At 41.3% G+C, this 22,411-nt stretch overlaps 2 protein-coding genes across 4 annotated transcripts in view; one reads left to right on the plus strand and one right to left on the minus strand.

Moving 5' to 3' along the window:
* LOC139454149 (anoctamin-10-like) overlaps positions 1-22,411 on the plus strand; it is a 41,666-nt gene that overhangs the window by 12,549 nt on the left and 6,706 nt on the right. For all 3 annotated transcript variants that reach the window (XM_071235676.1, XM_071235678.1, XM_071235677.1), the window contains 10 exons: positions 883-1,018; positions 1,145-1,282; positions 1,948-2,070; positions 3,004-3,576; positions 4,869-4,924; positions 6,028-6,102; positions 12,563-12,769; positions 13,070-13,261; positions 14,409-14,543; positions 15,011-15,127. In XM_071235676.1, coding sequence (XP_071091777.1) covers positions 883-1,018; positions 1,145-1,282; positions 1,948-2,070; positions 3,004-3,576; positions 4,869-4,924; positions 6,028-6,102; positions 12,563-12,769; positions 13,070-13,261; positions 14,409-14,543; positions 15,011-15,127 — 1,752 coding nt within the window. The remainder of the gene's footprint in view (positions 1-882; positions 1,019-1,144; positions 1,283-1,947; positions 2,071-3,003; positions 3,577-4,868; positions 4,925-6,027; positions 6,103-12,562; positions 12,770-13,069; positions 13,262-14,408; positions 14,544-15,010; positions 15,128-22,411) is intronic.
* Positions 17,558-22,411, minus strand: part of LOC139454150 (zinc finger protein 888-like) — a 31,133-nt gene continuing 26,279 nt past the window's right edge. The window contains exon 4 of the transcript XR_011652441.1: positions 17,558-18,189. The gene's annotated coding sequence lies outside the window, so the exon portion shown is untranslated. The remainder of the gene's footprint in view (positions 18,190-22,411) is intronic.

The raw sequence follows: 22,411 nt of genomic DNA on the forward strand, positions 1-22,411 counted from the left end.
TGTATAAAATACACAAGTTTTTTCCCCACTTAGAACTGCCCATTTATGTTCATTTTTGAGATAGAGAAATCAAATATGCATACTACAATGATTGTTGCACTCGCTCGTCCCAATAGTTCATAAGCCTCCATACTGATTGGTTGATCAGAAAGCTCAACTGATATGACCTCACATGAAGGGTTTGTCTGATATTGTTGGAGAGGTAAACTATCTGATTTTAATAAGATGTGTGGATGTGTTTGGATGTTCAGAGGAATGTTTAACCTCAGAGTATGGAGACTGTGAAGCTCCATCCCTGTAGCACCATGTTCCATTTGTATCAGTAAATATGGTTGTGCATTTGGATGAGATGGATAATAAGCATGTGACTAAAGTAAGTGGAGTTTTCTTAACTGTTTTACAAAATTGGAATGATTTGTGAAAGTAACACTTGTTTTGTGTTTTTCACTTTATTAATCAAATGATTGAACCATGTATGCATATGATGATTTTCTACTGGTCACAATTGAAAACTTTCAACATAGTCCTTCTGAATTCTGACAGATAGGGGATACATGAATAGTTAGCTCTAGACAAGTATGACCTTTTTCTTTGAATTGTTTCCTAGTTCAGTATTAAGCAATTATGTGCCATGCTGCTGTGTTGGGCTTGGTTTCTACACAATGACCTAAACATTCTGTGTAGACAAATAAATGTCATTTCATTTACCCGCACTCATTTCTTGGAGTTATGTCCCTTGTGAGGGTGCATCCTGTCACTCAGAGTTGTATCCCTCCCTACTTATCATCTTTGTATGTGGGAACTCAATACCAACAGCATTTTTGGATTTTGTCCATTAGAGTTACCTCCCTGTGTTTTACAGTTATCCCCCCTAATTTGCAGGAGACCATCTTGTACATTGGTGCCAGTAATGAACGACTGCTGATGTCGGCAGAAGTGATGGCAATGAAGAAGCCACACACAGATGGATTTCTCCACGAGTTTTCTGTTGCGGACTTCGACAACTTTCGTGGTTCAGGTATGGCATGTTTTTGTATATCTAATTAGGAAGGAAGCAAACATGATGTCAGAAAATTCAATTTCATTTTGATAAATGTTACATCTAAAGAAAAAGAATGTGAAACTTGATATTCTCTTGTTGCAGGAGATGTTGGTACCTTTTTCTCAATGGCGGAGAAACAGAAGATTATCCTGAAGGAACTGGAGGGTATCCGGGCAGGGGAGATGGATGCGCACATCCCAGGATACGAGCAGCACAGACTCTACCCTGGGAAGAGCATAAGTAGGGATATAGCAGAACTATACTGCCTACATTTGTTTTATGAAAGTTATATGTATATGTATGTACTGTATCGCCGTGTATAAAGCGAACCCATATAACAGAAATATGCATCCATGATCTCTAATTCTATCAATGTAATATGTAGGGAATAACAAAAATATACATCCTAGATTTCAAAATTATGTCTATGATATATAATATATGTAGTGAATACCGTATTCAACGTAATAAGCGCCACGCTCTAATAAGCGCCCACAGCAATATTTGCTAATATATTGGCTAGTGAATAATCCCAATTAGCACCCCTTCCGATTGGTCAATGTACAAAAGACTTTTTTATTCGCATATAATACGCACTCGTGTTTTATATGCACCCTTAATTATGGGCATTTAAATTCTGGAAAAATATATCTGTCATATATAAACATTTCAGCATAAACCACAAAATTTATCTTTCAACTCTGTTTTTTTTCACCAAAATAATATTCTAATAAGAGCCCCCTATTTCTAATTTTGAGAGCACCCTGGGAGCTTATTACGTCGAATACGATAATGAAAATAGAGAGCCTACATAGCTCATAGGGAATAACAGAGGTATTCAGCCTTGATGGAAATGTACAGCTGTGTGTCTAGCATGAAAATAATGGCATGATCTTACTTTCCAGTCAAGAAGTACCAGAGTCGACAGATTGTGCTGCAGTTGTTTCCTCTGCACGATGAGGAAGGTTTGAAGACACTAGCAAGCGACTGGTGTGGTGTCCACAAAGTTTTCAGCAGGCAACCAATACGTTAGTAGACAAATATAGTTGTTGTCTTTAGAAGAGCTTACATGTTGTCTGTAGAGGACAGAAAATGTTATGGATTTATCACATCGTTATCATTTGTTTGAAATGAGAAAGTGGTGGTGGGGTTGCTGGGTTGTAATGTGTTCGCTCATCACACTGAAGGCACTGGTTGGATTACCCATGTCTCGTGGTTCCCTGCTGTGATATTGCCGTGATATTGCCGTGATATTGCCATGATATTGCCTGAATATTGCCATGATATTGCTGTGATATTGCTGTGATATTGCTGTGATATTGCTGTATTGCTGTATTGCTGTGATATTGCCGTGATATTGCCGTGATATTGCTGTGATATTGCTGTATTGCTGTGATATTGCGGTGATATTGCTGTGATATTGCTGTGATATCGCAGCGTAACACCCAACTCCCAGTCACTGATATTGATAGTTTAGGGGAATGATGAGTAAAGATTTGTTTGACTTGAGAGAAAGTGACGGTTTGAGGAACATTGAGTTGTAATTATTTCCGTAAGAAATGGAGCAAGTTGAAGTTTATGTCACTTTTAGCAATGGTTCGTTGTATCATGATGGCGACAACAAGAACGAGATCACACATTTCACCGCGTGAGCTGAAAAGCAGGTCTATGGTACAAGGTTTCATGAGCCAATCCTTAAACACTAGAAGCTCACTGCCATTGATATGACATGGAGACACCACAGTAGATCAGCATCTAGGCACCTAATTAATAGCATTTAATAGTTATACTTGAGCACCGATGAATCTAAGTACCAGTTCAGTTTTTGTGACTTGACAACCGTCAATAAAGTCCCATTTCCCAACCATAGAAAATGTCAAAACTTTCTTTGGAAATATTAACAGTTAATGCTGTTTCTAATTGAATATTGATTTGCAAACCTAATAAATTTTCTTTTGCAGATCGTATACAAAGATATTTTGGTGAGAAGATTGGCATTTACTTTGCATTTCTGGGTCTGTACACCATTTCTTTGATACCACCGGCGCTGATCGGGGTGGTGTATTTTGTAACTTCATGGCGGAGTATGTACAGGGAGACGATATTCGCTGTGTTCAACCTCATCTGGTCCACCATATTCCTGGAAGCCTGGAAGCGCTACTGCTCCGAACTCACATATCAGTGGGGGAGCATGGATTCTGTGTCGACCAAATTTGAAGAGCCCAGAGCAAATTATCATGGCTCTCTCGGCCGGAACCCAGTAACCCAGAAGCCAGAGCCGTCTTTCCCCAAATGGAAGCGTCAGATGAGGTTCTATATGATTACAGTGCCTGTGATATTTGTGTGTCTGGTGGCAGCGTTCTTTGTCATGCTGGCCTATTTCTGGATGCAGGATTGGGCGGACAGTGTCTACGCCGGGGACAAACATTGGGTCAACTACATCCTCCTGTACGCCCCTACAGCTGTGTATGCTGTCATGATCGGCATACTCAATGGCATCTACAGGATGGTTGCCAAAAAACTGAACGATTGGGGTAAGGTCAAGGACATATGTTCTATCCTGTGTTCATATCAAAAGCAAATTTTATACAATACCCAGCATATTATAGATATGAGGGACAATGGAAGATTTCTTCTGCCACCCAAATGCCATTAGAACTGTTTCCATGGTTGTTCAGTAATATACTTAAGCTACCACTAAATTAAGATCTGAGGACATCCCTTTACAGGTCACGTCAGAATGACTCATCATCCGACCAATCTGAGCGTCGCTTACCAGATCAGGAAAATGGCAGTCTGAATGTGTTTACTAATCATGCAACACTGAAACATTTAACACGGGGTATTCATAATCTGAATTCATAACAATCACTGTCTATCTATTCCTGTAATGGGATTAACATTTGAACAGAAGAGACTTTGCATTGCCCATGGGAAGTTCTGTCATACAACCGGGCATCTGTTAGATAGACATTCCAGAATGTTCTTATGTTCAGTTTTAAGATATTGAATCGTGAAATTTGTCAAAATATTTTCAATACAAGTTTGAAACTAGTGCCCTCTAGCTTGAGAAAGCTGCTTTCTAGTAGGCTAAAGTCAACTTTATGTCAATCATTTCATTGGTTAGTCAAAGTTTACAAAAGGTGATCCTCAGATCTTTGTTTTGCGGTAGCCTGAACAAAGGTCTGGTTTTAATGAGATTGTTACTGGATGAGCACTATTTTTGGCTTTTGATATGATCCTCTGCATTCGTCATTGTACTTTAATAATATCATAATTTTCTATCACAAATGTTTTGTACTACCTTGTTTTTTATTCAGTGAGTTTGTCAGTTGCGCTAGAAAACCTCCAGTGAGAGTTTGTGTTTTCTATGTGAAACAAGTGACTTGTAAGATCACACACTTTACAATTGTCACCTTTGCGCTTGTAAGCCATGGCTACATCAAACTTTTGAACTCTGCACAGACTGCTAAGATGTTAAGTGTCAATCTGGTTCCAACCAGAAGTAATGTCATCAGAACAAAGCTGAACACATTTTATCATATGATTGCAATGGTGATAATCAAATCTATAAGTGAGATCAATCCCAAGTGACAATGAACAGATCTCATCACTTCTGATAGAGCTGGTATCATACATTGCCCCCAGTCCAACCCCGATGGAAGTGGTTTATTCCTGAACTGATTCTAGTTTTGGTTCCAGCACACACCCGTTTGAGAAGAAGTCAGCTTGAACAATAACCTATATATCATGTCCACAGTCTCATTAAAATCAGATCTAAGTTCTTGCTGCCGCATTAAACATCAAGTGAATTGTTTGATTACAGAAAACCACAGGCTCCAGTCTTCCTATGACAACCATTTTACAATCAAACTAGTTCTGGTGAGTAACACAGAGACTAAGGCTGAAAACAAGGAATTGTTTCTGGGCATTGGCGGGTCACTTCAAGTACTGCCTGTCAGTCGTTGTCATTGCCAGTTAATTTATATTTAATATATATTGAGAATATCAAAATATCAGATACTATACTTCTAATAGCACATTAATACACCGCAACGAAGTGAAATGACAAATCAAGTATTAGATATGCAGTAACTGTACATGTTTTAAAGCAAGTTCAATGATCTATTCTTCAGAAAAATAAATCAGTTGGGTAATATATAAATGGTGGCCGTCAAATTTGAAATTGTTTTTCTGGTTCACCCTTTACCAAGACCCTGTCTTATTAATCAGTTATTCACCACTGTCGTTAAGGTACGTGTAGTGATATGCTGATAGGCTGATCAGTTGCTATGAGTTATCATTCAACAATGGTGTGTTTGTATACCGGTTTCCTTTCTCGCTGAATGATAAATTGTATCAGAGGACTTAGTAAATGTTCTACTTACATGTTTTTCTGCTTCCATGATTCTAAAAGTCCGGTTCAAATCATGATAAAAGCTAAAACAAGGAAACTGTCAGTATCTACTTATCAGGTTTTTCTTGTTTTCGGCTTAAAATGTTCCTGCTCCAACTTCTAGGCCCCATTCAGTCTTCACTCATGAAAGTCTATGGTTGTGTTGGTGAAAAGTGAAAGTACATGAAAAAATGCTTCAAACTCCTGAGGTTATTGTAGAACATTTCTTGACCCAAATACCAATAGTACTATAGACACAATTTGTTGATATGTGATACGGCTGTGCTGCTATAGAAACTGCTGCTATATGATGTGGGATAGTAGCCTTACTCCAAGGCTGTACTGGATGTGTAGTAATTCTATCCTCCCAATAGGCAAGTCTAGATCAGCGGACGGCACATCTAGGGATGCCAGTCTCTTATAGGGACAACTTATTCTTATTATTTACATGATGTAGAAAGTATGATTTCAACTAATAATTATTGCCTTAGAGACTTGTGCAAGTCTAGTGTGATGTGTCTGTGATGGTATAAGCACAGTATGCTGGTACAGACACAATGTGTTACTGTGTGATAACTCTATGCTTCAGTTTGACTTTGTGAACTGCTTCATTTCGCTGTTCTATGTGGCCTTCTACATGCAAGACAGAAATGTTCTCCACAGTGTAAGTATAAGTATGTTATATATTTTTTGCCTGTAAAGGGGGTGCTTAATACCGGTATGTTTTCCCGAATTGGACTTCATACCTCAGATACCTCCTATATCCCTTGGGGCATTTTGAATGAATGTTGTTGAAGGTCAAGGTCACTCAGAGTGAATTCAGCATTTAAATGCATGCTATATCTTTAGTATTTATGAATTTATGGAATTAAACTAAACTTGATATGTGTGATTGTTTTTGATCGCATAAATCCAGCAGTTTTTTACTCCTATTTGATACCTCGATCAATTATTTGTTTGTTTGTTTAACGCCCTGCTCAGTAATATTCCAGTTATATGATGGCGGTCTGTAAATAATCAAGTCTGGACCACCAGACAACCAGTGATTGACATCATGAGCATCAATCCACGCAATTGGGATACAATGACATGCATCAACCAAGTCAGCAAACCTATCCCATACCGTTAGTCTCCACTTTTGACAAGCATAGTCGCCTCTTATGGCAAGCTTGGGTTGCTGAAGGCCTATTCTACCTCGATCAATGAAAATCTGTCCAACCCCCCAGGAAGTCACATAAGGTGAACATGTAATGAGACTATCAGCATTGCAGCAGCAATATACTTTCTACTTACAAGTGAAGTGTTTGGAGCATGGCATCTGATTTCTGTATCTCAAATGTTAACAGGAAGTTCCTAATTGAGAATAATAAATCAATTGGCACCCTGTCATTTGTGAAGTGGCATATACACCCAAAAGGTGCCCTGATGAGGGAACATTTGTTTTTGTGGGTTTTCTTTTGTGGGGACCGTAATGTCTGAATCGGGGACTGTCAATGGACTGCATTGACAAGATAAGGAATGTAGTGGAGCCAGATAATGTTTTAGAAATCTGACATCACTTTGGTTAAAAAACTCATACAGGTCTCATTTTGATTGGGCAGTCAAAGTTGGCATGACTTCTTATGGAGGGTTTGTCAAATCTTAATGGAGAAAGGTAGCGAATTGGAGGAAAACAGTTTGTGATTGCATCTGCTGTAGGATGACCTCTATATCAGTCACTACAGGTCCTAGGTTAAGGTCACATTATTTAACATGGCTCAAACCTCAGGAAACTTGGTTTAATTCTCAGAGTGAGTGAGTGAATTGGGTTTAATACCACTTTTAACAGTATTAAAATTATATCGCGTGTCAGATTAATGTAGGAGGAAAGCCCGAAGTGATGCAGGTCTTAGAAGTTTACCACTTCAGTGAAACCCACAAACACGGGTATGGTGCTGACCTAGAAACATAAAGGGGGCGAACCGGGATTCGAACCCACAGTCAAAGGTTTCTGGCATGCCCAACTCTGCACAGCGAATCTCAGCACCTTAGGCGACTGGGCCACCTGTGCACCCTTAATTTTCCGAAGCCTAAGCATCTTTCAATCAGTCGGGACAAGTAACTGCAGGGACTTTATTGGTGTATGGTCTCTCATATGTTTTGTCAAACATCCAGGTTACACATGTGAAATGACTTGACAATAGTTTCATTCAGAACGGCTTGTCAGTATGGTAGGGAGAGTTCCCTATTTGTAAAACCACTTTGCCGTTAATGTTCTTGCATTTGATTGGCTGACACTGTGGGTCCTGGTCATTTATTTGGAAGAACATAACTTTCTAGTTGAAGTACCTTGAGGCATTGGATGTTCTTTGCCAATGTTTCCATAGTGTTGGGTCTCCTTTCATAGAGCAATCAGAGACACAATTCTACCTACTTAAAAACATGATATATTGTGATAGTTACTGGACTGATTAATCAAAACAACATGTAGTGTAGGTGTTTGATTGCAGAAAACCCATGAAAGGATCATGTTGAGATTGCATGTCTGCACTTAAAGGCAGCCATGGAGCCATGTTCCAGTGTGAGTCAAGACTTTGTAATGATAGAGTTTGTTCCGTGTAATAAGAGCAGTTAACTACGAGATTGATAAACATCTTAAAAACTTATACAAATAAATAAAGCATCAAAATATCCCAAGTCTACCGGAAGCTTGCCCTAAGGTGTCGGCCAAAATGGGGATCCGTAGATCAGGCTCTGTAAGCTGATTGTGTGTCTTGTACTAGGGCTGGGACGAGTCCAAATATACTACTCAGGTACCAACTGTAGGTCTCAAGAGATTGGGAAACGTTTGACTGACTCATGTCAAAATGTATTTAGATACACGTATAAACCGATCTGGTCATGCATGCACTGAAGTTGACTGAAATTTTATCTTTATGCAAGCATATAAAGTCAGAAGGAATGTGTGCATAGTCAGAAAGAAATGTGAACATTTGTCACTTATAGATCTAGTGTAACCATAGAGATAATTTTTGCCATTAAAAGATATGATCACATAACCATGGGTCCGGGTAGTCCTGTGGGTACCAGGGTCCTACTCAGTACCCACCTGACCCGAGTACCTAAGTTACCCATATCCAGCCCTATGTTTTACCTTAACAGTGTTGTGAGTTTTTATTTTTGCTATCCACCACTGATTTGCCTGCCCAGGGTTGATTGTTGTATGTTGATAGAATTGTGCTGACTGCCTAAATTGACAGCCTTTCTCCGGTTGATTGAAACCATGAAAGTTAATATCGTGTGTAACACAATTTTATCATGCACGGTTCAAAGCGTTTATACTCCAGTCAAAATACACAATATGAAATTCATTTCGTAAATACATCTTACCGTGCCCTGATTATGTTTCTAGGTTGGGGGGCTTATTAATGTGTTTGTTCAAATGTGAGTTATGCTGGTGCTGGAATAGCTTTTATCAACAATGTTCTTATGACGGATGTTAGAGACATGTTGTACATCGTATACACCCGTGGGGCATTTATCTAACATGATTCATCACACTGAAAGTCAAGGTAACTCTGTAGGAAGTTGAGGTAAAAAAAGAACTTGTTTAAGGATAACTTATTTATGAGTATTTATCATTGGAATTTAACAAAACTTGGTATACATAATCTCCAGGGTGGGGTTGGATTAATTCATTAAAAATAAAAACATTTTAAAATTAGATAAACTAAGTAACTAAACAAAAACCTGTCATATCTCATGGTTGTGTCAAATGTCAAGTTCATTCTGAAGGTCATTCAGTCATGAAATGACTGTAAGTAGGTGCATTGAGATAGTGTTGTCAGTGTGGTATGAAAACTTCTTATTTATGACTCTGGCTACGTTTGCAACTAAAAATATTCTAGCATAGTTATGATAGGATAACGTTGAAGGTCAAGATCACTCATTGAGTTTCAGGTGTACATAATGACTTGAGCCCCGTGAAGATCCGGGTTAGAATATATTTTCAGCAATCCATGCTTGTTGTGAGAGAGGGCTAACAGGATCAGTTGGTCAAGCTCACTGACATGGTTGATGCATGTCATCATGTCCCAATTGTGTGGATTGATGCTAATAACATCTGGTCTGGTCCAGACTTGATTATTTACAGACTGCCAGCATATAGCTGGAATATTGCAGACTGCAGCATTAAACAACAAACAAACAAACATGATATCAGTCACTCAGCTCTATTCAATGCATATGACAGCAGGATGTAACAAATTATGTCTGAACCAGGCAATCCAGTGATTGACTTTACTAAGTTGAGCTTAATCAGTGAAGGGTTTGTGTCAAGATTATGTCTGATTAACGATTTTATGTTTTTTCTTAAAAAATTGTATACAAGTCAACCAAGTGATGAAATGGTACCTGTTTCATGTAAGGAATTTATGATTCAATGATTCCCTGGTAACAAGTTCAAATGATGGGAGTGTTTATTTATGGTTTCTTCATGAAACTTAGCAGCTTTGTTAGGACCGGTGCCTATTGTTTTCACGAGAGACCTGCATGATAACCTTACAACAACCACGGGAGACCTCCATGATAACCTCACAACAACCACGGGAGACCTCCATGATAACCTTACAACAACCACGGGAGACCTCCATGATAACCTTACAACAACCATGGGAGACCTCCATGATAACCTTACAACAACCACGGGAGACCTCCATGATAACCTTACAACAACCACGGGAGACCTGCATGATAACCTTACAACAACCACGGGAGACCTGCATGATAACCTCACAACAACCTCGGGAGACCTGCATGATAACCTTACAACAACCACGGGACCCCTCCATGATAACCTTACAACAACCACGGGAGACCTCCATGATAACCTCACAACAACCTCGGGAGACCTGCATGATAACCTCACAACAACCACGGGACCCCTCCATGATAACCTTACAACAACCACGGGAGACCTCCATGATAACCTCACAACAACCATGGGAGACCTCCATGATAACCTTAAAACAACCATGGGAGACCTCCATGATAACCTTACAACAACCACGGGGGACCTCCATGATAACCTTACAACAACCACGGGAGACCTCCATGATAACCTCACAACAACCACGGGAGACCTCCATGATAACCTTACAACAACCATGGAAGACCTCCATGATAACCTCACAACAACCACGGGAGACCTCCATGACAACCTCTCAACAACCATGGGAGACCTGCATGATAACCTTACAACAACCACGGGAGACCTGCATGATAACCTCACAACAACCACGGGAGACCTCCATGATAACCTTAAAACAACCATGGGAGACCTCCATGATAACCTTACAACAACCACGGGAGACCTCCATGATAACCTTACAACAACCATGGGAGACCTCCATGATAACCTCACAACAACCACGGGAGACCTCCATGACAACCTCTCAACAACCATGGGAGACCTCCATGATAACCTTACAACAACCACGGGAGACCTGCATGATAACCTCACAACAACCACGGGAGACCTCCATGATAACCTCACAACAACCATGGGAGACCTCCATGATAACCTCACAACAACCACGGGAGACCTCCATGATAACCTTACAACCATGGGAGACCTCCATGATAACCTCACAACCACGGGAGACCTCCATGATAACCTTACAACAGCCATGGGAGACCTCCATGATAACCTCACAACAACCACGGGAGACCTCCATGATATCCTTACAACAACCATGGGAGACCTTCATGATAACATTACAACAACCACGGGAGACCTCCATGATAACCTCACAACAACCACGGGAGACCACCATGATAAACTTACAATAACCATGGGAGACCTCCATGATAACCTCACAACAGCCATGGGAACCTCCATGATAACCTTACAACCACGGGAGACCTCCATGACAACCTCACAACAACCACGGGAGACCTCCATGATAACCTTACAACAGCCATGGGAGACCTCCATGATAACCTTACAACAGCCATGTGAGACCTCCATAATAACCTCACAACAACCACGGGAGACCACCATGATAAACTTACAATAACCACGTGAGACCTCCATGATAACCTTACAACAGCCATGGGAGACCTCCATGATAACCTCACAACAACCATGGGAGACCTCCATGATAACCTCACAACAACCATGGGGCCACCTCCAGCACCACTGGACTCAATGATAATCTTACAACAACCATGGGAGACCTCCATGTTAACCTCACAACAACCATGGGAGACCTCCATGATAACCTCACAACAACCATGGGAGACCTCCATGATAACCTTACAACAACCATGGGAGACCTCCATGATAACCTCACAACAACCATGGGAGACCTCCATGATAACTTCACAACAACCATGGGAGACCTCCATGATAACCTCACAACAAACATGGGAGACCTCCATGATAACCTCACAACAACCATGGGAGACCTCCATGATAACCTCACAACAACCACGGGAGACCTCCATGATAACCTCACAACAACCACGGGAGACCTCAATGATAACCTTACAACAACCATGGAAGACCACCATGATAACCTCACAACAACCACAGGAGACCTCCATGATAACCTCACAACAACCACGGGAGACCTCCATGATAACCTTACAACAACCATGGAAGACCTCCATGATAACCTCACAACAACCACGGGAGACCTCCATGACAACCTCTCAACAACCACGGGAGACCTCCATGATAACCTTACAACAACCATGGGAGACCTCCATGATAACCTCACTACAACCACGGGAGACCTCAATGATAACCTTATAACAACCATTGAAGACCTCCACGATAACCTCACAACAACCACGGGAAAACTCCATGATAACCTCACAACAACCATGGGAGACCTCCATGATAACCTTACAACAACCATGGGAGACCTCCATGATAACCTCACAACAACCATGGGAGACCTCCATGATAACCTCACAACAACCATGGGAGACCTCCATGATAACCTTACAACAACCACGGGAGACCTCTATGATAAGCTTACAACCATAGGGCCACCTCCAACACCACGGGAGACCTTCATTGTAAGAGGTATGATCATGTTTATGTGGATGAATCTAATCATTATGTATTTGTTCCTCAGCACCTGGCCTGTCTGCTCATAACATCTCAGGTCGTGGGTCAGATCCGAGAGGCTATCGTGCCATTCTTCATCTTCCGCCGCCGAGCCCGACAACTGGACACTGTGTTGAAGAAGACGGAGGCGTTGCAGATGGTGAACGGCCGGGACGATGTGGCAAAGGTGGTGCAGAAGCAGGCCAACTTGGAGGCCACCATGGACCCCTATGATGTCAGTATAACCCTTTTTAACTTGTACAACACGGGGAGTGAGTGAGTGAGTGTGTGAGTGAGTGAATTGGGTTTAACACCGCTTTTAACAGTATTCCAGTCAGCTTAATGTGGGAAGTCTCTTATCATAAGATGACCAAATACTGCCTCCAATACAGTGAGGAACTGCAGGTTTCAACCCTTGATACAAACTAGATCAAAATAATGGCATTAGTACTATAAACAACTTGTGAACATTTTAAACACTTTTTCATGCTTATTTTGGTACTTTTACCTGGTACCATGTGTCATCATGTTGCAGGGTCCAATGGACGACTACCTGGAGCTGTTCCTGCAGTTTGGCTATGTCTACCTCTTCTCCTCCGCCTTTCCACTGGCCGCTCTGTGGGCACTTCTCAACAACATCACAGAAATCAGAACTGATGCCTTTAAGATGTGCAAAATCTTCCAGAGGCCTTTCTCAGAGTCGGTGCCAAACATTGGTGCATGGCAGGTAAAGATAATGTCAGTCTCATTAAAATCAGACCTTTTACTCGGAGACGATACCTCACTGTGTGAAGACATGATGACACCTCCATAGAAGGTCATGTCAGATAAACCCTGAGTGAGCTTCGACCTTCAAAATTCTCAGAAAGATGAGCGAAGCATTCAGACCAGCAATTTGGATTTGGATATTTTGAAAATGAAGTTTATCAGATTGTTTTGAATGTAATTAATAAAGGCTGTGACATTATATTGTTATGGAGTACCATCCATTGAAGGAATATTTGGGTTCCGTGTGAGTTTTCTTTAAAATCAAATTTCCAAATTGAGGTGATATCATTTCAATAAGCTGACATTTGATTGGCTCAAGGTCTTTCAGGGGCGGTCACATAGCCTAGTGGTTAAAGCGTTCGCTTGTCACACCGAACACCTGGTTTCGATTCCCCACATGGATACAATGTGTGAAGCCCATTTCTGGTGTCCCCGGCCTAAGGGCGTAAAACTATGCTCACTCACTCACTGGAGGTCTTTTGTTTAGATTGGGTGGTCAATGTTCACGTGTCATCGGATGTCACGTAGAGAGGTGTCAGAGTAAAAGATCTCATGTTAATTAGATTGAGAAAATGGAAAGATATCCTCACCTGACTTATAGGTGCCATGTTGTCTGTCATTCTAGGATTTGGAATAAAAGTAATAATTTTTCAGAGGGACTTGGATATTGGATAAAATACTCCCAGTCATTCTCGGAGAAATAATAATTTACTGGCTAGTTTTGATTGTTTGCATGGGGCTAAAGGCAACAAGGCTTTGAATCACAAGGTTTGTATCGGTGTATATTCATGGACTAATGTTGGATATCCAAAAATGATTCGTTAGTTATTTTGTTTATAATGCTTGATCTAGAATCTTTGTTTCAATTATAATCTGCTTGTCTGAAGGCACCATTAGTTATGACGTAAAATCAGGAACTGTCCAGTGAGATATGTAGTTTTAATGTATGATGTCAGAGCAGATTTGGGTGTGACTGACAGACTGAGATATTGTTGCACTAATTCAGTTGCAATCATTTATGAATCCTGTAGACTTGAGACTATGTTATCTGAATTACAGATGCTTGTTTATCAGCTTTAGTCAAGATTTCCTATATTTTCTTTCAGGTGGCATTTGAAATTATTGGGGTCATCTCAGTAATGACGAACTGCGCCCTGATCGGGATGGACCCCGAAGTACAGAAACTCCTGCCTTCCAATGTCACGGCTGTCAACATCGTTCTCATCTTTGTTGCTGTCGAGGTATGGAGACTCGGACGTGTGGTGTGTGGCAGCAGGCTTGTTGAAGCTTGCATGCAGCATACCAACACTTTGTAAACATTTCAGATATGTGAGAATTTGCTGTTCATGTGTATCCTTCAGAGCCTCATTGCTCATTGTTTTATTCAATCAGGAAATTTTGTGTTTTTCAGATTTGCATAAAGTGATGTAGTTTGAATAATTTGTTTGATACCAAGTTGTGGTATATTTACTAGTCTATACAAGCTCCATTTCTGAGAACTTTTTGTCTCCAAGTTACACATGTGACCCCCTACTTCTATTTTTCAAAATCAAGGGCAGGTAACTCTGAAGATTATGTCAGCTATGACAGTTTGGTGGTAGTGACATTACATAATTTTTTTCTCCATTTCTTCAAATTTAACGGATTATGGAAACTGAATGTGAAGTGTATTGATACCCTGTGACTATAAGTGTATTCATTGCTGCAGCATCTGGTGTTGGCGGTGAAGGCTGCCGTGGCATTCTTCATCCCGGACGTACCCAAGTGGGTGGAGCTACAGGTTGCCAGACAGGAATACCAGCTGAGGCAGGGCATGATGAAGGAGGTCGGTACACACATACTCCTTGTCCTGATAATGTTGTGGCAGCCATTTTGTTTTTCAATTTACAGGGCCGTGTTTCCTAAAGCAATCGTAACTGTACAACTATCGTAACTCCTATACTTCAGCATAGACTTACGACAGTCATAGTGCTATGATTTCAATGTGAAATGGACCCAGTATCTGAAGTTTACACAGTTTTCTATTGTTATCTGATTCATGTGGGGAGTGCGGGGCAGAACAGTATCCCCAGTACCCTAGATGCAAAGTTGTAACTGGGTTAATTCTGTTCCCCTTCGCTGCTTATTGCCTGGTATCCATGCATTCCTAATGTCTGATGCTGATTTTGCACATTAATAAATTTGCAAAATGGTTATTTTGTCAAACAGCATAATTCATCCACATGTAATTATTTATGTTGTATTTTCCCTTGAATCTTAGTTAATATACAACTGTTTTGTTGGTTTCCCAAAACAAGGTTTAGAGTGGTATGTAATTTTTTCTTTCTCCCTTGTATCATGTAATAAGACTTGATTTTATCATTTAGAAAAAAATTCAATATGCCAAACCATTGATTCCTCAGACATTCCTCTCAAGTTTTGTTTTGTTAAACCTGTTGGTATAGGTCATCCCCCTCAATTATCTGTCTTAATCCTGGCAATCTCCCTAGCATTGTCTTGAGGCTTAAAACTCTTGACTTGATTTCAAATATGTTTCTTGTTAGATTAACACTTTTCCTGAACACATTGCAGGCAATATATTCAGAGCTTCTGTATCCGCAAACACACCGCTATCCTTCAAAATGTACTGGCTAGTCGACATGCTGATACTATTGTAAAGCATTATGCACATCGTACTATTCAGAGAAGCATTAAGGAACCGACTATTTGATATTGAGGGAGGGGGCTTGGATTTTGTATGGAGACTAGATATGTTGTCAGCTACATTTGCAAAACCATATACATTGTATTTTCTTAAATTGAATCTATTAGCTGAATGTTTTTAAAAAAATCATGTCTTGCAACAATGTATTTTTTGTGGCTTACAGATCATTATCCCCCACCTTGATCTTAATGATAACGCTTATTTTAAAGCATTATATGGGACAGTGTATTTTTTTCGATCAAATCCCCGCTTGAGCCCCCACCCCGAATATTATATGGTCGCCCCAGAGCCCTATACAATGCAATAGCTCAGCAAATATTGGGGAGTTGAGTGGTAATATGATCTAGAGTATCAGAGTGACGCCTTCATACAACTGTTTGCTTAAGTGGCTGGCCTGTAAAGGGTCAACAACATTTGCTTGCATTTTAAGTTGAGGGGATGGAAACATTCTTTGACTTTGTGGATTGGATTCCTGTTGTTTGACACTGTTCTCTCCAGAAAACTCTGCTTCTTCTCCACAGCTATTAATCAAGTATTGATGTTATAGAGATGTTCAGCAGCCCTGTGAAATGGGAATGCTTTGAGGTTATGTCTCAATTTGAGGCCCATCAATGATTTTTCTTAGGTCCGCAACAAAAACATTGTTAACATTAGATATTACTCTTCCATGGACTCCTTACAAGTGACCTTGATAAATCTGGGGTCAAGGTCAAGGTCACAAATAAATTCTGGATACAATATAGTTATATCTTTGACAGTTGCATTGTCAGAAACTTTGTTTTTCTGTTTATCTTTACAAATCCTGTCACTTGAATTGTTGGTGGCATGCATATCAAAGGTCAAGGTTATCTTTGATGTTTTGTAAAACATGGTTGTGTCATTTATTTCCAGTTACTGTTGCCCTGTAAAATTTAAATCATGAGACTGGATCAAGGTATGGAAGTTAATTTTTGACTGGAAGTAGATGGTATTTTAAGATTTGGGGAGTTTTGAGGAAATGGCAGTAAATGAGCTGTTTCTGTGTTTGTAAACACTTGCAAACACCTCCAGTTACATTTGTTTGTGATTCAAACAGATTTTAGTAAACTCATGTCATAATTCATATTTTTACCTCACTCAGGTAATATACTGAGCAAAAAAAAAGCAAAAGTGATTTTAGATGTATTTTTTATATATCATATAAATAATCAATAGATGGTAATTGAGTGTTCAAAATTGGCACACATCATTGTGATGGACCCAGTTTCCATATGGCACACATGGAACAGTAGATTTTCAAGATGAAAGTTGTCTGTTCCCAATATCTTCTATGGCCACCGTAAGAGTCCAAAACTCACCGGCATCATCGTCCCATGGAAGCAATCAGGTCCCAAGTTGTGACCCACTCTTCCTGCAGTTCTGGTGCTATTTGTCGAAGGTTGTGTGGTTGCTGCTGACTTGCTGGCAGTCATTGATCCAGTGCATCCCATAAATCTTCGATTGGGTTTAAATCTGGAGAACTGGAGGACCATACAGGACCTGAATGTTGCGATTGCCCCAAAAGGCTGTTGTCAGTGTTGCTGTTTTAGGTTGGGCCTTGCATCTCATCCGTGTAACATTGTAGCATTAAATTCCCTTGAACTTGCACCAAACCTGTTCTATCAGTGAAGGAATTGGCTGCCCACATCACATGACCACCGCCAAATCTTTCCACTTCCTGTTCATAGTTTCGTGTATAAAGTTCCCAGTGATGCCTGTAAACACAACGTCTCCCGTCCGCACGGCGAAGCATAGAACGTGACTCATCACTAAACCAAACTTATATCCATCACATTTGTGGCCATACTCTGTGAGCTTGACACCATTGACGACACAGCCGATGGTGCAGGTCCGTGCAGCTGACATCCTACGCAATCCTGGTATTGCCGTAGTTGTAGAGATGGCCATGGTGGTTCTTTCATTTATGAATCTGACCAGTGCTCTAGTAGTGATCTGAGAAGGTCTCATGTTATCCCATGTGTCTAATAACAGTTCCACAGTCTTGTAATGGTGCTTGGTGCTACGTGAAAAAAACTGGCTACAGCTGAAGATTCTCCTGTTTGCAGTCAGGCAGATGGCGTTGTTGGGTTAGGCTTCCGTCAGTTGTGGGCTTCCGTCAGTTGTGGCATGTTTTCGCTGTTCACTTGCTGTGAGATTCTGATGGCCTGCAAATGAAACCCAAACGTTTTTTTAGCCCAATAAGTGATGTTGCATGTGTAGGTCATATTGGTGTGTTTCAGCGGCTCCCATGTGGTTGTGTTTTTGCGATTTTTCCATCTTTTAACAAAATTTCTACAGTACCTTATTCTTTTCCCACAAATCCAACCCAATCCATGCAGGATGCCCAATTAATTGTTGGTATTAGTTTTGTTTAGATGATGGCAACACTCTGTCAGATATTTACGATTTTACTACTTTTGCAGGTTTTTTTTGCAGAGTATATACTCATTCTGAAACCCTTTTCATACAAGCAATACGCCCCACTCATGTTATAATCTCTATATGTCACCTCTTAATGGTGACTTGTTCAGAGAAGATGACTGCCTTTGTCCTTGAGAATTGTTGATACCTCATTATGCTGCTGTACAAGCTTGTATAAAATGTACAACTGAATAGAGAGCAGGTGATGAGATGGAGGACATGGCAGGAGACTGATCAGTGACTCTTTGTAATGTGTTGCCCAGACTGTCATCGGGATCTCTTGAATGGATTCAGTTGTTCATGCCTAATGCTTTTCAGTTGATGATTGGAGCTTGTCAACAGGTCGAGCCCAAGGTTATATGATTACTGTAAATGTTAAAAAACATTACAGATGAATAGAATTTCAATGAGTCAAAGTTACTTAGTTGACAATCCAGTTTATTGTTATTTTCTGAGACACTTCTCTTACTTTTGTTTGTTAGTCTTTTGTGGCAACATTTTATTTGGTCTGGTAACTTTGCAAAATTGCCAGTCATGTTGTCTGACTGACATTTTAGAGAATTTTATACACTGCACAATAGGTAAGTGTACTTGATATCAACTAGGGCTGGGAAGAGTCAAAATTTACAACCCGGGTACTCGACACACTATTACCCAGCCCTACCAGGATACCAGCTATAGGTCTCAAGAGTTGGGTACAAAATGCCCGAATGGGAATTGTTTTACCGCTCCCCTGGCAAAAACTATTTAGCTACACATATAAAACGATCTGATCATACATACACTGCATGATAGACGCTTTATCCTTACTCGAACATATAAAAGTCAGAACCAATTCTTGCATAGTGAGAAAGAAATGTGAACATTAGCTATACTTGTAGTGTAACAATTGAGTTTCATTGTTAATGTCATTACAGTATATCACGAGTATCATGTGGGTACCCACCCGACCCGAGTACCAGAGTTACCCGTTCCCACCCTAATATGAACATTGCAGGATACATACTGTTGTGTTCCATAACCGGACTGTGACCACGCTTGATGATGTTTGTTTTGCAATTCAATAACCAGCAGCCAACTTCAAAAGGGGCGGGTTTAATGCAATTGCTTTGTTAATTAGTTACATGAAGAATAAGAATAATAATAACATTTTATTAAAGTGCTGTACATGTAATGTATAGGAATTTAGGGATGTGGGGGTATATATGGTGCTTAACTAATGATTACGTCGCCTTTGTCAGAGTATCGCTTCACCCACAGAGGAACTGACTCGCCCCCAGAATATAACACCCATTTCATAGCAACCTTAAAATATTCATATTTTCAAATACTGCTTAAAGAATATTTCTAAAGCTTAATTCATGCATGAGTAAATGTTTCACACATGAACTAGTTCAACCTTGGCTTTCATCTCATGGATGTAAACATGTCTATTAATCTGTATGTGTGGCAGGTGGCCTGAACCTCTCCATCACAACTGTACACAAAACTACTGTAATATCAAAACAAGCTAAACATGCATTTCTTAGCTGTTTCAATGATAAAATTCATTGCCACAGCATACAATGTAGGTCTGTACAGCACACTGTATTTTGTTGATTAATTGGTCGATCCTTCATCAGTCATACTTCCACCAGTCATTTCACACAAGCCTAGGTAGAATTTGGGTAGGGGAGGTAATTCTGGTCAGTTAATAAGGGATCCAGATATCAGTTTATACGGACGTTATTTGAGAACACACCAATGTCTTGATCAGTGAGGTTCTACTGCAGCAACTGGGACAGTGTATACAAGATAACATATGCCAGTATAGATTCTTAGGGAAAGGTATGGGGGACACTCTATATTTATATGACGCACCAGTTTCAAAAATAATTTTCTGAGAACTTTTGTTTGTTTACTGACATATAATGAAAACACCTAATAATGTTTTCAAACATCAGACAACATCTGTTTTTGTGATCAAGTCCATATCGAAACACGACGAATAAGCCTTGAACCAGTACAATGACATTGTCTCCACAGGGTCTCGTTCAACAAGGGCTCACTCCCTAGGGTCTCACTCTACAGTCTAACTCTGTAGGGTCTCACTCTACAGGGTCTCACTCTACCGTTTTTGTGATCAAGTCCATATCGAAACACGACGAATAAGCCTTGAACCAGTACAATGACATTGTCTCCACAGGGTCTCGTTCAACAAGGGCTCACTCCCTAGGGTCTCACTCTACAGTCTAACTCTGTAGGGTCTCACTCTACAGGGTCTCACTCTACCGTCTCACTCCCTAGGGTCTCACTCTACATTCTCATTCCCTAGGGTCTCACTCTACAGTCTCACTCCCTAGGGTCTCACTCTATCATCTCACTCACTAGGGTCTCGCTCTACAGTCTCACTCCCTAGGGTCTCACTCCCTAGGGTCTCAGTCTACCGTCTCACTCCCTAGGGTCTCACTCTACCGTCTCACTCCCTAGGGTCTTACTCTACCGTCTCACTCCCTAGGGTCTTACTCTACCGTCTCACTCCCTAGGGTCTTACTCTACCGTCTCACTCTGTAGGGTCTTACTCTACCGTCTCACTACCTAGGGTCTTACTCTACCATCTCACTCCCTAGGGTCTTACTCTACCGTCTCACTCTGTAGGGTCTTACTCTACCGTCTCACTACCTAGGGTCTTACTCTACCATCTCACTCCCTAGGGTCTCACTCTACCGTCTCACTCCCTAGGGCCTTACTCTACCATCTCACTCCCTAGGGTCTTACTCTACCGTCTCACTCCCTAGGGTCTCACTCTACCGTCTCACTCCCTAGGGTCTCACTCTACCGTCTCACTCCTTAGGGTCTCACTTTACCGTCTCACTCCCTAGGGTCTCACTCTACCGTCTCACTCCCTAGGGTCTTACTATACCGTCTCAACTCTGTAGGGTCTCACACCACAGGGTCCTACTACACAGGGTCTAACTCTACAGTCTCACTCCACAGGATCTCACTCCACAGGGTCTCACTCCACAGGATCTCTCTACACAGGGTCTCACTACACAGGGTCTCACTCTCTATAGGGTCTTTCTCCACAGGATCTCACTCTACAGGATCTCTCCACAGGGTCTCACTCCACAGGATCTCACTATACAGGGTCTCACTCTACAGGATCTCACTCCCTAGGGTCTCACTCTACCATCTCACTCCCTAGGGTCTTACTCTACCGTCTCACTCCCTAGGGTCTCACACCACAGGGTCCTACTACACAGGGTCTAACTCTACAGTCTCACTCCACAGGATCTCACTCCATAGGGTCTCCACAGGGTCTCACTCTACAGGGTCTCACTCCATGGGCTCTCACACCCTAGGGTCTCACTCCCCAGGATCTCACTACACATGATCTCACTCTACAGGTCCTCACTCCACAGGGTCTCCACAGGATCTCACTACACATGATCTCACTCTACAGGTCCTCACTCCACAGGGTCTCCACAGGGTCTCACCACTGGATCTCACTATACAGGATCTCACTCTCCAGGATCTCTCCACAGGGTCTCACTCCACAGGATCTCACTATACAGGATCTCACTCTACAGGATCTCACTCCCTAGGGTCTCACTCTACCGTCTCACTCCCTTGGGTCTTACCCTACCATTTCACTCTGTAGGGTCTCACACCACAGGGTCGTTCCACAGGATCTCACTCAATAGGGTCTCCACAGGGTCTCGGTCTACAGGGTCTCACTCCACAGGGACTCACTCTACAGGGTCTCACTCCACAGGATCTCACTCTACAGGGTTTCACTCCACAGGAACTCACTCTACAGGGTCTCACGCCTCAGGGACTCACACCACAGGGACTCACTATACAGGGTCTCACTCTACAGACTCACTCCACAGGGTCTGACTCTACAGGGTCTCACTCCACAGGGACTCACTCTACAGGGTCTCACTCCACAGGGTCTCACTCCACAGGATCTCAGTCTACCGACTC

The sequence above is a fragment of the Haliotis cracherodii genome, unplaced genomic scaffold (assembly GCF_022045235.1).
Source record: "Haliotis cracherodii isolate W230 unplaced genomic scaffold, xgHalCrac1.p SCAF_10, whole genome shotgun sequence".
Taxonomy (NCBI): domain Eukaryota; kingdom Metazoa; phylum Mollusca; class Gastropoda; order Lepetellida; family Haliotidae; genus Haliotis; species Haliotis cracherodii.